The 15,177-nt window shown below is 44.1% G+C and overlaps 1 protein-coding gene across 2 annotated transcripts in view; it reads left to right on the top strand.

The window, feature by feature from the left end:
• The window catches only part of LOC115204017 (splicing factor, suppressor of white-apricot homolog), a 136,736-nt gene that overhangs the window by 97,474 nt on the left and 24,085 nt on the right, over positions 1-15,177 (top strand). For both annotated transcript variants that reach the window (XM_029769215.1, XM_029769214.1), the window contains exon 13: positions 1,498-1,691. In XM_029769215.1, coding sequence (XP_029625075.1) covers positions 1,498-1,691 — 194 coding nt within the window. The remainder of the gene's footprint in view (positions 1-1,497; positions 1,692-15,177) is intronic.

Genomic DNA, 15,177 nt, shown 5'->3' with positions numbered 1-15,177 from the left:
TGCAACAGAGCTGCAGGAGTTGTGACCCGTTTTTGTTGGTTGTTGTAGTTGTGCATAGGGGGGCATATGGGGGAGGGAATGCTGTCACCTCCAGGTAGGTGTTTGTCCCTCTGTGCTGAGGGTGTCAGGTTCTTGTCCAGTTCTGGCATTTAGGTCGCCACAGACTAGTACATGTCCTTGGGCCTGGAAATTATGGATTTCCCCCTCTAGGATGGAGAAGCTTCATTAATGTATGGGGATTCTGGTGGGGGGATATATGTAGCACACGGGATGACATTTTTCTCTGTTGAGATCAATTCCTTTTTGATTTTCTAGCCTAATGTAAAAAGTTCCTGTTTTGATTAATTTAATAGACTGTGTTAGGTCTGCTTTATACCAAATTAGCATCCCCCCTATGTCCCTTCCCTGTTTCTCACCTGGTAGTTTGGTGGATGGGACTACCAGCTCTCTGTAATCTAGAGGGCAACCAGTGGGTCCATCTCCTCTATTCCATGTTTCTTGTAGGATGGCAATGTCTGTATTTTTTATTTATTTGGTGAAGTCCAGGTTCCAGCTCTTTAGGCCAAAGGCCGATTACCTCAGGCCTTGGATAATCCAGGATGAGGCAGTGAAGGCTTCGTGTTCCATAAAGTGTCCAATGTTGTTAGCCGTGTGGTTTGGCCTGGTACATGCCATTAGCTTGGGCTAGTGTAAGAGTGGGGGTTGGGCCTGTTTGTCTGCTCACGGCCTGGGCGTGTGTGTGACTTTCATGTTGAGGCCCTCTTTTTGCGAGAATGGGGGGGCATGGGGTGGGCAGGAGGGGTGTAGGTCTAATCTGAGGGGCCTAAATGGGGTGTGGGCATGGTTGACTTGGGGGATGTTGATTGGTTGGGGTGGGGGTGTGGATGTGGCTGGTGGTGCTGTGGTCTTGGATGTAGGTCCTCTCGTCTTGGGTCATCTATGTGTGGGGGGTGGTCCCGCAGGTCTGGGAGAGTGTTCTTTGATCTGTTGCTTCTGCGTGAGGTGTTGGGGCTGCGGTTGAGGGCGATTGGTGGACCTGTTCGTAAAAGCTGTCCGAAGTGGAGTGGTGGGCAAGGTAAACATTTGGTTTTGAGGCACAGTCAAGGGAAATACTTGCTTTTACCTTCTGTATGGTAGCAGGGTGGAAGTATTTTCGTGGTAGCAAGGTGAAGATAACCACTTGTCCGTTGGGGGAAGTAGAATAAGCTTTTTCAATCACTCCCTTGAGTGCTGTGGCCACCCTTTCCTGCTATGCTCTTAGGTCGTGCCTGTGTGTTGGTCCTCAGACAGAAGGTCCAGGGCGCACTGGGTGTTTAGAGGGGGTGGGATCTTTTGGTAAAAACATGCTGAAAAATGCTGGTGTTCATTTGCTCTCTCTCTTTATCTCTCTCACTTCCCTCCCTTCCTCCTGTAGCCATGCGGAAACGATTCTGTTTGTATGCTGCAGAAACGATTCTGTCTGTATGCTGTACCTGACCTCTGACCCTCTCCATCTAGCCAAGCAGAAGCTAGAGGACCGTCTGGCTACAGCCGCCAGGGAGAAGCTGGCCCAGGCCTCAAAGGAGTCCAAGGAGAAGCAGCTTCAGGCGGAGAGGAAGAGAAAGGCAGCGCTGTTCCTCCAGACCCTACGTAACCCCCTTACTGGAGAGCCTGAGACCAGACGTCCCGACAAGACCACCGCCATGCCTGAGGTATGGAGGCATACACGCACACACTGTGGTAGTGAAAATCCCAGTAGCGATGAGCCAGGAATAGATGTCCTGTTCCTAATGGAGTCTCTTAATCAACCTAAGGTAGGAGCAGAGTCTAATTGACACAGCTGACGGTAATGTCACTCACACACTTTCCAAGACACCACATCGATCGTGTCCGGAGCAACCAAGCAGGGAAATGAACATGCACAGATACTGTCATCAGTAATATATTCACACAGACTGAAAACAGACACACACTGGGGTAAGTTTGAGAGATTAAGCCCAGACTTGTGCCCTGTTACGTCTGAGTAAGTTGTTGTGGATCGATGAGGGCCTGTGCTGTGTTGGGACTACTCTGCTGTTGCTGCTGCTTGTCTGCAGTCTGGGCTTTAATGATAGACACTGGCAGAGTGGCTATCAGATTTATCCTGCTGTTCCTCAGAGTTTGAAAACTCCTACACCCAGTCGGTGTCCGTGAGAACCGTGTGTGTGTGTGTGTGTGTGCGCATATGACTGTGTGATTGTGAGTACACAGAGTAACGGCGAATACATGGAAAATGTAAACGAGTCGTCGCAATCACAGTGTTTGTATCACACACCCAACTCCTTGTCTCAACGGGTGGATACCTGCACTCTGTCCGTATTAGCAAGGGCAGTGGGTTGAAATCTGGGGAATTAATGTCATTTTCCCAGCCGTTGAACGCCTGTGTGTAGGCCTGGAGGTAGACCTTTCTATTGATGATTTCTCCGAGGGAAGATGCCTATTTTACCCACCTAACAGAAGAGAAGTTTCTCAGTTATTTTTCAATCATCTGTGTGAACTCCTGTGCCTGTTGGTTTCCTCCCAGTCTTAAGAAACTAGATTTACACAAGCGTTTGGGGAAATATGTACTTTTAGAGCCCTCGTTTTCATAAGTAGATATCTCTGTCTGCATCCGTGAGCTATATTGCATTTTCAATATGAATCTAGCTTTAGATCCCTCGCTTTCCCTTTAGGCATTCCACTCCATTGCTGCCAGGTTCCCCCCTCCTCTCCATGTCTAAAGCAGCTCCAGTGTTATGAAACATATCAGTGATAAAATAAATGCTTATGTTTATTTCCATCTTTAGTTTGTCCTCTCTCTCTCCTCCTCCCGGCCCAACCTGGAGGTGAGCGGCCTGGCCCACCCTAACGGCAGCAGTGAAAGATGCCCAGAGACCCACCGCCACATCTCACGACCCCCCCATTTGTCCGAGGGACTCACCGCCACTGATTTATGGTGCCTGTCTCCAAGTTTATTGCCACAGCAACAAAACCGGGAGCCGACGGTGCTGTTGGCATCTTGTCGTTGTTCCGCTGCGACAAATAAAACCCTAATTTATTTTTCCCATCAAAGCGGCCTATCAGGGTTGACTGGCAGAGAGGATGTGATTTATGCAGACTGGGATGTGTTCATACCTATGTACCTGTATACTTTTACTGGCTGCTTTTACAGTGGAGATGTACCTTTTAAAACTCTACTCAGGAGGAGTGTTCTCAAGCAGCCAATCCCCTGCAGGGATTTTAACCTGCTACTACTTTTGTGACCAGCGCACCTCCCTGACTGAACACTTTGACACATCTGTGAGTCGTAACTCCAGTGGTACAATGGGGAGGTTAAAGATACTTTTTGTTTTGTCCTGTGTTTTTGCCAAAGCATTGAACTTTCCAAGTTTTTCCAACTTATTCTTAGGGCTCCGCTTGCCTCTCTTCTCGCCCTTGCCCTTTCTGTGTTTTATGTTGCAGATATCTCTGTGTGTGTGTGTTTACGGTGTGGAGGGAGAGATGTGCCTTTGCTGTTCAGACAGACTCCGCTGTGCGCTGCGGGCACCTTGTTCACAGTGAGCTTACAGTGACTCATGGCGTGTTTGTGAGTCCATCTTGCAGTGAGAGTGACCGCGAGACTGAGAAGCTCAAAGGATTCTCACAAAAAAGGGCGAAGAAGTGGAAGTTAACTCTACCTCAGTAGAGCTACAGTGCCATGAAAAAGTATTTGCCCCCTTTCTGATTTTCTCAGTTTTTGATACCGAATGGTATCAGATCTTCAACCAAAACCTAATATTAGATAAAGGGTACCTGAGTGAACAAATAACACAACAATTACATACTTTTACATTTATTTCATAAACAAAATGCCACTGTGGGAAAAAGTAATTGCCCCCTGTCGTGTCTTGGCTTACATTAATGTGATGATGATTGTGTAATCAAATTGATTAACTAAGTTTCATTATTACTATTAAATTACTCATGTAATAATTAACTCATCAGCAATCTTGGGGCACCACGGAAAAAGTTTATTTAACGAGTTACCGTTTTCCAAATTAATTCTTAACTGTCACATGTGCCGAATACAACCTTACAGTGAAAGGCTTACTTACAAGCCCCTAACCAACCAACAATGCCGTTTTAAGACAAGTGTTAAGTAAAAAAATAACAAATAATTAAAGAGCAGCAGTAAAATAACAGTAGCGAGGCTATATACAGGGGGTACCGGTACAGAGTCAATGTGCAGGGACACAGGTTAGTAGAGGTAATTGAGGTAATATGTACATGTAGGTAGAGTTAAGTGAGAATAGCAGCAGTGTTAGGGGGGGGGGGTCAATGCAAATAGTCTGGGTAGCCATTTGATTAGCTGTTCAGGAGTCTTATGGCTTGGGGGTAGAAGCTGTTAAGAGGCCTTTTGGACCTAGACTTGGCGCTCCGGTACCGCTTGTAAAAATGCTTGCCGTGCAGTAGCAGAGAGAACAGTCTATGACTGGAATGGGTGGCTGGAATCTTTGACAATTTTTAGGGTCTTCCTCTGACACCGCCTGGTATAGAGGTCCTGGATGGCAGGAAGCTTGGCCCCAGTGATGTACTGGGCCGTAAGCACTACCCTCTGTAGTGCCTTGCTGTCGGAGGCCGAGCAATTGCCATACCAGGCTTATCAGCTTCAGCTCACAGACAGATGGCCTGACATTCCCCTGTAGAATTCTCTGATACAGAGCTGAATTCATGGTTCTTTCAATTAAGGCAAGTCGTCCAGGTCCTGAGGCAGCAAAGCATCCCCAAACCATCACACTACCACCACCATGCTTGACCGTTGGTATAAGGTTCTTACTCTGGAATGCAGTATTTGGTTCTTTTCAGGCATAAAGGGACCCATGTCGTTAAAAAAGTTACACTTTTGACTCATCTGTCTATAGAACATTCTTCCAAGAGTATTGGTGATCATCCAGGTGCTTCCAGGTACTTTTTGGCAAACTTGAGTCTACTTTTTGGACAAGATGGGTCCCGTTATGCCTGCTGAAAACCAGGACTTGAAACGAGTAGTTCATGCTTGAAAATCCACAAATGTCGCTAAGTTAAAGCAGTTCTGCATGGAAGAGTGGGCCAAAATTCCTCCACAGCAATGTGAGAGATTGATCAATAACTACAGGAAGCATTTGGTTGCAGTCATTGTAGCTAAAGGTGGCACAACCAGTTATTTAGTGTAAGGGGGCAATTACTTTTTCACACAGGGGAATTGGGTGTTGCACAACTTAGTTAATTAAATAAATAAAATGAATATATATATTTTTTTGTTATTTGTAAACTCAGGTTCCCTTTATATAATATTAGGTTTTGGTTGAAGTTCTGATAACATTCGGTATCAAATATATGCAAAAATTTTGAAAATCAGAAAGGGGGCAAATGCTTTTTCATGGCAATGAATGTCCAAAAAATAGCACTATCTGGTTAGGGAAAAGCAGTAAAAAAAAGAAAAAAGTTGGGCATATTCTCTGCAGGGTAACGCCGTGACAAGCGACACGAGGCCACTTCAAAGTATAAATAAGATTCTAAGAACGTGTTTGAGGTTGGGAGTGACCTTCCACAGTGGAAATGCTGTTTGTCAGCTCCCTCTTATGTGTGCCCAATGGGTGACGTCCTTGCTTGGCGACGCCAACAGTCACCTGTTCAGCCAGGTGGCGCCGGGAGTCCTGTCATGGCCGTGTCTTCTCTGTCACTCTGGCCAGCTGTGATGGGGGTGTTGAAGGACGTCTTCAGTCTGGACAGGACAGAAGGTCTAGGTAGTATTGATGAGTTGTGTTCAGGCTACAGGAGTTTGTTGAACTGGGGTTGAGCTTAATCAGGTGTCTCTGTAATAGCTTGAAACCGCTGGATGCTTTGTCCATGTGAGGTAAAGTGATCTGAGCTTACTGTACTGTGACACCTCTAGAAGTACAAGTATTGTTTTCCTTTGCTGTAACGACGTCATAGACTTTGCATCAGTAGCTCAGTGAATGACGAAACACCACATCTCTTATAGTAGCCGTTCGAGAACACTTTAATGGCACTAACAACCCTTTCTCCTCGCCAGTGGTACAAATGGTGATCGTTGTTGTTTCACAGAGATTTCCTTAGTGCCAGTCACTCCTTTGTGACGGGTTGCTGCTAACTGTGTTGTCGTCTAGTCAAGTATGTACAGTTAAAGTCGGAAGTTTACATACACCTTAGCCAAATACATTTAAACAGTTTTTCACAATTCCTGACATTAAATCCTTGTAAAAATTCCCTCTTTTAGGTCAGTTAGGATCACCACTTTATTTTAAGAATGTGAAATGTCAGAATAATAGTAGAGTGATTTATTTCATATTTTATTTCTTTCATCACATTCCCAGTGGGTCAGAAGTTTACATACACTCAATTAGTATTTGGTAGCATTGCTTTTAAATTGTTTAACTTGGGTCAAACGTTTTGGGTAGCCTTCCACAAGCTTCCCACAATAAGTTGGGTGAATTTTGGCCCATTCCTCCTGACAGAGCTGGTGTAACTGAGTCAGGTTCGTAGGCCTCCTTGCTCACACACGCTTTTTCAGTTCTGCCCACAAATCTCCTATAGGATTGAGGTCAGGGCTTTGTGGTGGCCACTCCAATACCTTGACTTTGTTGTCCTCAAGCCATTTTGCCACAACTTTGGAAGTATGCTTGGGGTCATTGTCCATTTGGAAGACCCATTTACGACCTAGCTTTAACTTCCTGACTGATTTCTTGAGATGTTGCTAGAAATATATCCACATAATTTTCCTTCTCATGATGCCATCTATTTTGTGAAGTGGACCAGTCCCTCCTGCAGCAAAGCACCCCCACAACATGATGCTGCCACCCCTGTGCTTCACGGTTGGGATGGTGTTCTTTGGCTTGCAAGCCTCCCCCTTTTTCCTCCAAACATAACGATGGTCATTATGGCCAAACATTATTTTTTTTTTCATCAGACCAGAGGACATTTCTCCAAAAAGTACGATCTTTGTCCCCATGTGCAGTTGCAAACCGTAGTCTGGCTTTTTTATGTCTGTTTTGGATCAGTGGCTTCTTCCTTGCTGAGCGGCCTTTCAGGTTATGCCGATATAGGACTCGTTTTACTGTGGATATAGATACTTTTGTACCTGTTTCCTCCAGCATCTTCACATGGTCTTTTGTTCTGGGATTGATTTGCACTTTTCGCACCAAAGTACATTCATCACTAGGAGACAGAACACATCTTCCTGAGCGGTATGACAGCTGCGTGGTCCCATGGTGTTTATACTTGCGTACTATTGATTTTACAGATGAACGTGGTACCTTCAGCTGTTTGGAAATTGCTCCCAAGGATGAACCAGACTTGTGAAGGTCTACAAATTCTTTTCTGAGGTCTTGGCTGATTTTTGATTTTCCCACGATGTCAAGCAAAGATGCACTGTGTTTGAAGGTAGGCCTTGAAATACATCCACAGGTACACCGCCAATTGACTCAAATGATGTCAATTAGCCTATCAGAAGCTTCTAAAGCTATGACATAATTTTCTGGAATTTTCCAAGCTGTTTAAAGGCACACTTAATTAACTTAGTGTATGTAAACTTCTGACCCACTGGAATTGTGGCCAAAACTACAGTTTGTTAACAAGAAATTTGTTGAGTGGTTGAAAAACGAGTTTTAATGACTCCAACCTAAGTGTATGTAAACTTCCCACTTCGACTTTATGTGTGTATTTTAGCTAGTGTGTATTGTGTCTCGTGCATGTTGTGTGTTGTGGCGGTGAAGCTGGTTTAGTGTTCCATTATGAAGCCACAGCACGGAGAGTCAACTGTTGGTAGGGCTCGGCAGAAGGAGCACTATCGGCACACAGCGAAATACTGACCGGCTTTAGCAAGGGGCTGCCAGGGATAATAATAGAGGACAAATAAAGAGAGGAGGTTAAAGAGAAACATTTGAGTCATATTTTTAGGAAGAGGAAGAGGTAAGGATGCGGTTTTTAAATAATTTCACTATTCGAATAGTATCATTCATTTTTGTCTGATAGCTGTATATTCTAAATACATGTGTTTTTTTCCTCCAAATGTACAGTTTTAACCTGAGCACTGTTGCGTGGGGTTTAGAGACTGGCGCACTTTTGCTACAGCTGCGGATGGGCCAGTTTGTAACGAATGAGATGGGAGAGAGCAGACGGAGGAAAAGTGACACGCTAAGGCAACTCTGCTATAGCCTAGACTAGCTAACTTGTAGCAGGCACGTTATTTATAATCCCATATAACAGTGCCCGTCTTGACTGGAGTAGCCTAGAGAAGCTAGCTAGGCTCATTGAGGCCTCATGCTGCACTTTCTCCCCAATGAGCTGCTGTTTAATCTGTTTTTAAAGATAATTTTACTGAACCACTGTCTTCGGTTCATCCTTGACCCATATACACTACATGACCAAAAGTATGTGGACACATCTCATTCCAAAACCATGGGCATTAAATTGTAGTTGGTTCCCCCTCTGCTGCCTTAACAGCCTCCATTCTTCTGGGAAGGCTTTCCACTAGATGTTGGAACATTGCTGTGGGGATTTGCTTCCATTCAGTCACAAGAGCATTAGTGAGGTCGGGCACTGATGTTGGGCGGTTAGGCCTGGCTCGCAGTCGGTGTTTCAGTTCATTCCAAAGGTGTTCGATGGGGTTGAGGTCAGGGCTCTGTGCAGGCCAGTCAAGTTCTTCCACACCGATCTCGACAAACCATTTCTGTATGGACTGAAACAGGAAAGGGCCTTCCCCAAACTGTTGTCACAAAGTTGGATGCACAGAATCGTCTAGAATGTCATTGTATGCTGTAGCATTAAGATTTCCCTTCACTGGAATTAAGGGGCCTAGCCCGAACCATGAAAAACAGCCCCAGACCATAATTCCTCCTCCACCAAACTTTACAGTTGGCACTATGCATTGGGACAGGTAGCATTCTCCTGGTATTTGCCAAACCCAGATTTGTCTGTTGGACTACAAGATAGTGATGGATTCATCACTCCAGAGAACACGTTTCTGCTGGTCCAGTGTCCAATAGCGGCGAGCTTTACACCACTCCAGCCAACGCTTGGCATTGCGTATGGTGATCTTAGGCTTGTGTGCAGCTGCTCGGACATGGAAACCCATTTCATGAAGCTCCCGACTAACAGTTATTGTGCTGACGTTGCTTCCAGGGGCAGTTTGGAACTCGAGGACAGACGATTATTATGCGCTACACTCTTCAGCACTCACCGGTCCTGTTCTAGGAGCTTGTGTTGGGCTACCACTTTGCAGCTGAGCCGTTGTTGCTCCTAGACGTTTCCACTTCACAATAACGGCACTTAGTTGACCAGGGCAGCTCTAGCAGGGCAGAGATTTTACAAACTGCCTTGTTTTAAAGGTTGCATCCTGTGACGGTGCCAAGTTGAAAGTCACGGAGCTCTTCAGTAAGGCCATTCTCCTGCCAATGTTTGTCTATGGAGATTGCATGGCTGGGTGTTCGATTTTATGTGGCTGAAATATCCAAATCCACTAATTTTGAAGGGGTGTCCACATACTTTTGTATATGTAGTGTATGTGTCTGCCAACTGGGCTTTCTGTGCTCCTTACCATACTCTCTTCAATGACCCAATCACGTCTTTCACTTATTATTCCTCATCTATCCTTTTTACTGTTTTGAAGTTCACTCAAAGCATCTCTCTGGTTCCAAGAAGTCGTTCTTTCCGCTCTGTAGCCCGTTGGCATGATGGTAGTTTACCATCAAATTGAGATATGTTAAAAGCAGAGTTAAGTTCAGACTTTCTAGTATATTATTGCATTAATGATTATCTGTCAAATGAGACAAGTGATCCTAAAACATTAGCAAAGCTACAGTGAATCTTATAATGAATAAAAATGTGTCATGTCAACTTCTGCTCCCTGTTGAGTGGCGTAAGTGGGATGCCAGACTGTCTCCTGTCCCAGAGAACATGCTCTGTTCTTAGATAACCCAGCTTATGTCCCCCCTTCTCTCCTCCTCCTCTGTGGATGGATGTCCCTGTCCGTAACGTAATACCCTGTTAAAGACCAGATCCTGCTGCAAGTTTAGCACGGATTGAACAGACTTGAACAGATTATTATTTTTTTTTAAAGCATACCTTTAGACACCAGTACCTAAACCCTCTATTCTCCACCCGTCCGCCTACCATCCTGCCAGCACCTCGGCCAAACGAGAAACGCCAGATCCAGATGTCCAAGACTCGTAGTTTCTAATCAGGAAACTAAGAAGTTCCTGGACAGCATTAGCCAAAGACACCTGACCAAGCACTTAGGGCTCCTCTTCTCTTCATCTGAGTGTTTTATTGTACTCTGCTGTGAGAATTAGATTTTATGATTGAGTAGAGCACTAATGAAAGCGTGTAGAAAGAAACCAGGAAGCAGCAGATGGAGGAAAAAAAACAGAAATCAAGAGAGAAATGACACAGGTCTATTTTCTGTGTTTCATTTATTTTTTCTCTCGTTTTCTTCTCTGCGTAACAAAATTAGAGGGAAAGTTGCAAGTAAGTGAGGGATCGATAGTGCCGCAGGAAATGAGGCTATCAGAGACTGTTTGGAGCTTTCAATCAAAAGCCTTGCCTCTGCTCACTTTATTTAGTTTAAAAATAAATTCAAGGCCGGAATTTTAAGAGGGCTCCCTGCTCGTACCATGACCTAAATGGAATAAATTGAACAGGGATTAGTTCTCTTGGTAGAACACTGAGTGTGACCTCGGCAAAACAGTACTCTCACACAGGGATGATTTTCCATGGGAGGGAGGGAGAGCCCAGACATCCATATTGTGGTGTTATTAGCGTTTGAGGCTGGGGGGAGGCACCTTGCAAGCCTCGTTAGCTATTTACTCAGATGTCCTGGTGCTGAAGCTGCCCGACACACAGAGGGCATCTCCCCCAAATGCTCTGGTATTTACTGAACATGTATATTTGTTTAGGCTACATTTTATCCAATTTGAATCCCAAATTGTGACAGATCAGGCTTTTAGTCAGTCTGTTTACTCAAATGAATTCCGATTTCGCAAACAGACCATGTGTGCTGATCAAAGTCATATTTTCTGGTCCTACTTTTCACCTTGAATGTACTCCGTCTAATTAAGGAGTGTGTGCGTGTGCGTCCTAGCCAGCTGGCCACAGTGCTCTCTGTGCTCTCTGATGAATTGAGTCATAAATCGTTTAGCGGACGGCCACATCTCCCACTCTCCTACCCTTTGCTTGTATTGATTTATTTATAGAATCAATTCCAAGCAACAGGTTCATGAATATTGATGCCTTTCAATCTAATCTCGTAATTGATTGATTGAGTTTGATACATTCTAATTCGAACACACACACACACTTACGGTAAATACTGTGTGTGTCTACTTATGTGACGATGTTTCGGTAGAAGCGTGTGTACGCAGATGTGTACCTGCCTGTGTTCGTAAGTGTGTGTGTGCGTGCGTCTTTCTCCCTCTCTCTCCCTTTCTCTCTGCCTCTCTCCCTCCTTGCCCAGCAGCCCTAGTCACTTCTGTCAAGAGCTGCTGTGATGTGAGCTGCTGTGAGGGGTAGCTTTCTAATTGATTGGGCTCTTTGTCTCTATGCTGACATGCTCTGTTCAAAGGAAGGGTTTCTCTCCTGGGAGCCCTGTCTCTCTCCAGCGGGTACCTCAGCTTCTTTAAAGGGCCAGCCAGAGCCCGGCAGGGCTAATTGACGTGATTAGAGACAAAACCAGGGTGGAGAGGTGAACCGCAGACACCGCTATGCTACTCACCCTTTATTCCTCTCACGTGCTCACTTGCTCTCCCTCTGTCTCTTTCCTTCTGTCTCGCCTTCTCTCGCTCTCTCTCCTGGCTACAGCAGCTCTCTGTTGGCATGTGTGTATCTGTGTGTACTCGGGCTCTGTGTGGAGCGGTATGAAGGGGATCATTGGATGTTTTATATTGATATTTTAATATTTGCCTGGCCTGGCCCATAGTCTCCCACTTGCCAGGCATTCCAGGGATAAAGGGTGCTTTTTTAAGAGAGCCTGTCAGGTGGACAAAAGCACCCAATCTGGTGGCTTTGTTCTGCAAAATGGCTCTCATTTGCCCAAATTAAAGGGTTAATGATTTCCCCGCTTGGCCATATAACTTACACGTAATTGCACATTAAAGTTTTGGGGGAAATTGTGAAAGCTTACCAGCCCGCCCGTTTCTCTTTCTAATTGGATTTCAAGCTAAATTTTGATTATGGCTTCTGTGATTGCTCCAGCAGATAAAGAATCAATGCTTGTGCCATTTGAGGTCTGTAACCCATTAAGACAGCCCTGTATGGAGGGAGGGGGCGTGAGATTGAGACTAGAGGTCGATTAAACGGTTATTTCGTTTTCAAAAAAAAAAACTGTAATCTGAATAAAGGCCAAAATAATATTTGTAAAGGCCAAAACATTTATTTCTGTTTTTAGAGGGAGAGAAACGTGGGGTCAATTGTGTGCCGCCCTATGGGACTCCCAATCACAGTTGGATGTGATACAGTTGAAGTCGGAAGTTTACATACGCTTAGGTTGGAGTCATTAAAACTTGTTTTTCAACCACTCCACACATTTCTTGTTAACAAACTATAGTTTTGGCAAGTCGGTTAGGACATCTACTTTGTGCATGACACGAGTCATTTTTCCAACAATTGTTTACAGACAGATTATTTCACTTATAATTCACTGTATCACAATTCCAGTGGGTCAGAAGTTTACATACACTAATTGTAGACCTCCACATGTCTGGTTCATCCTTGGGAGCAATTTCCAAATGCCTGAAGGTACCACGTTCATCTGTGCAAACAATAGTACGCAAGTTTAAACACCATGGGACCACGCAGCCGTCATACCGCTCAGGAAGGAGACGCGTTCTGTCTCCTAGAGATGAGCGTACTTTGGTGTAAAAATTGCAAATCAATCCCAGAACAACAGCAAAGGACCTTGTGAAGATGCTGGAGGAAACGGGTACAAAGTATCTATATCCACAGTAAAAGGAGTCTTATATCGACATAACCTGAAAGGCCGCTCAGCAAGGAAGAAGCTACTGCTCCAAAACAGCCATTAAAAAAAGCCAGACAACGGTTTGCAACTGCACATGGGGACAAAGATCGTACTTTTTGGAGAAATGTCCTCTGGTCTGATGAAACAAAAATAGTACTGTTTGGCCATAATGACCATCGTTATGTTTGGAGGAAAAAAGGGGAGGCTTGCAAGCCGAAGAACACCATCCCAACTGTGAAGCACGGGGGTGGCAGCATCATGTTGTGGGGGTGCTTTGCTGCAGGAAGGACTGGTGCACTTCACAAAATAGATGGCATCATGAGGCAAAAAATTATATGGATATATTGAAGCAACATCTCAAGACATCAGGCAGGAAGTGAAGCTTGGTCGCAAATGGGTCTTCCAAATGGACAATGACCCCAAGCATACTTCCAAAGTTGTGGCAAAATGGCTTAAGGACAACAAAGTCAAGGTATTGGAGTGGCCATCATAAAGCCCTGACCTCAACCCTATAGACAATTTGTGGGCATAACTTAAAAAGAATGTGCGAGTAAAGAGACCTACAAACCTGACTCAGTTACACCAGCTCTGTCAGGAGGAATGGGCAAAAATTCACCCAACTTATTGTTGAAAGCTTCTGGAAGGCTACCTGAAACGTTTAACCCAAGTTAAACAATTTAAAGGCAATGCTACCGAATACTAATTGAGTGTATGTAAACTTCTGACCCACTGGGAATGTGATGAAAGAATTAAAAGCTGACATAAATCATTCTCTCTACTATTATTCTCTCTACTCTTATTCTGACATTTCACATTCTTAAAATAAAGTGGTGGTCCTAACTGACCTAAGACAGGGAACTTTTACTAGGATTAAATGTCAGGAATTGTGAAAAACTGAGTTTGAATGTATTTGGCTAAGGTGTATGTAAACTTCCGACTTCAGCTGTACATAATAATAATACTTAGAACCTAACTTAGAAATACATTTGACGATAGAATTCTCCCTCTACCCTCCTTCTAGCAAGTCTATTGTCCAGCTACCTGCTAATAGCCATAATGGCGCTGTACAATGTGACCATTTGTGTTTGAAAGAGTATTTTCCTGTAAGCAACAATTTGTTTACCTACATTAGACATCTTTGTTCCAATATTTCTGTAATTCAGTCATATTTATTCCCATGGTAATTCGTTATGGATCCATAACTAAATAATCATCTGCATTTTGAGAGTATTTATATCATAATTTTATTAATGAAAGCATGAAGATGTTGATGAAATACTGTACCGCTGTTTTGAGTTAGAAATGTAACACTTCAGAGTACTTAAGTATCGAATACATTGCAGGTAGGGGGATGTTCACACCTACAGTAGCTGGGCTACAAAGAGTCTATTGTCCTGCTAATCGGGCTACAAGTGTTTGAAAACCTGCTGCGCGTGGGAGCACGTGTGACTGAGCTCATGGCCTACTGCCAGACACCTGATACAAACAGCTCTTATTCTCTCCCCATTCACAGTGGAAGCCTGAAACAATCTTCTAAAGACTGTTGACATCTAGTGGAAGCCTTAGGAAGTGCAATATGACCCCACAGACACTGTATATTGGATAGGCAATCACTTGAAAAACTACAAGCCTCAGATTTCCCACTTCCTGGTTGGATTTTTCTCAGGTTTTTGCCTGCCGTATGAGTTCTGTTATACTCACAGACATCATTCAAACAGTTTTAGAAACTTCAGAGTGTTTTCTATCCAAATCTACTAATATGCATATCCTAGCTTCTGGGCCTGAGTAGCAGGCAGTTTACTCTGGGCACGCTTTTCATCGGGACGTGAAAATACTGCCCCCTACCCCAAAGAAGTTAAATAAAGGTTACACTAAGAGTATTAATTTCTACACCATAATTTTAGTCTAACCAATACCCAAACAGAGATTCAGTCAAAATAAAAATCTCAATGATTTATCAAGACCAGTCCCCATGCTTGTCTCAGAGCAGCGCGAAACGGTGCTAAAATAGTTGTAGGCTATTGTGTCAACTTCAATATGCTCTTTAAATAAATAAGACCTACACCACATTTAACAGCACATTACTCAACACTATTGAGACTCATGTCGCCTATGGTAGGCCTACAGTATATTGAAAAATATGACGTGACTCTCCGCTAATAATTACATATAGAGGATTGGATGATTCT

The sequence above is a fragment of the Salmo trutta genome, chromosome 12 (assembly GCF_901001165.1).
Source record: "Salmo trutta chromosome 12, fSalTru1.1, whole genome shotgun sequence".
NCBI lineage: Eukaryota > Metazoa > Chordata > Actinopteri > Salmoniformes > Salmonidae > Salmo > Salmo trutta.
This window is presented reverse-complemented; position numbering and strand designations above follow the sequence as displayed.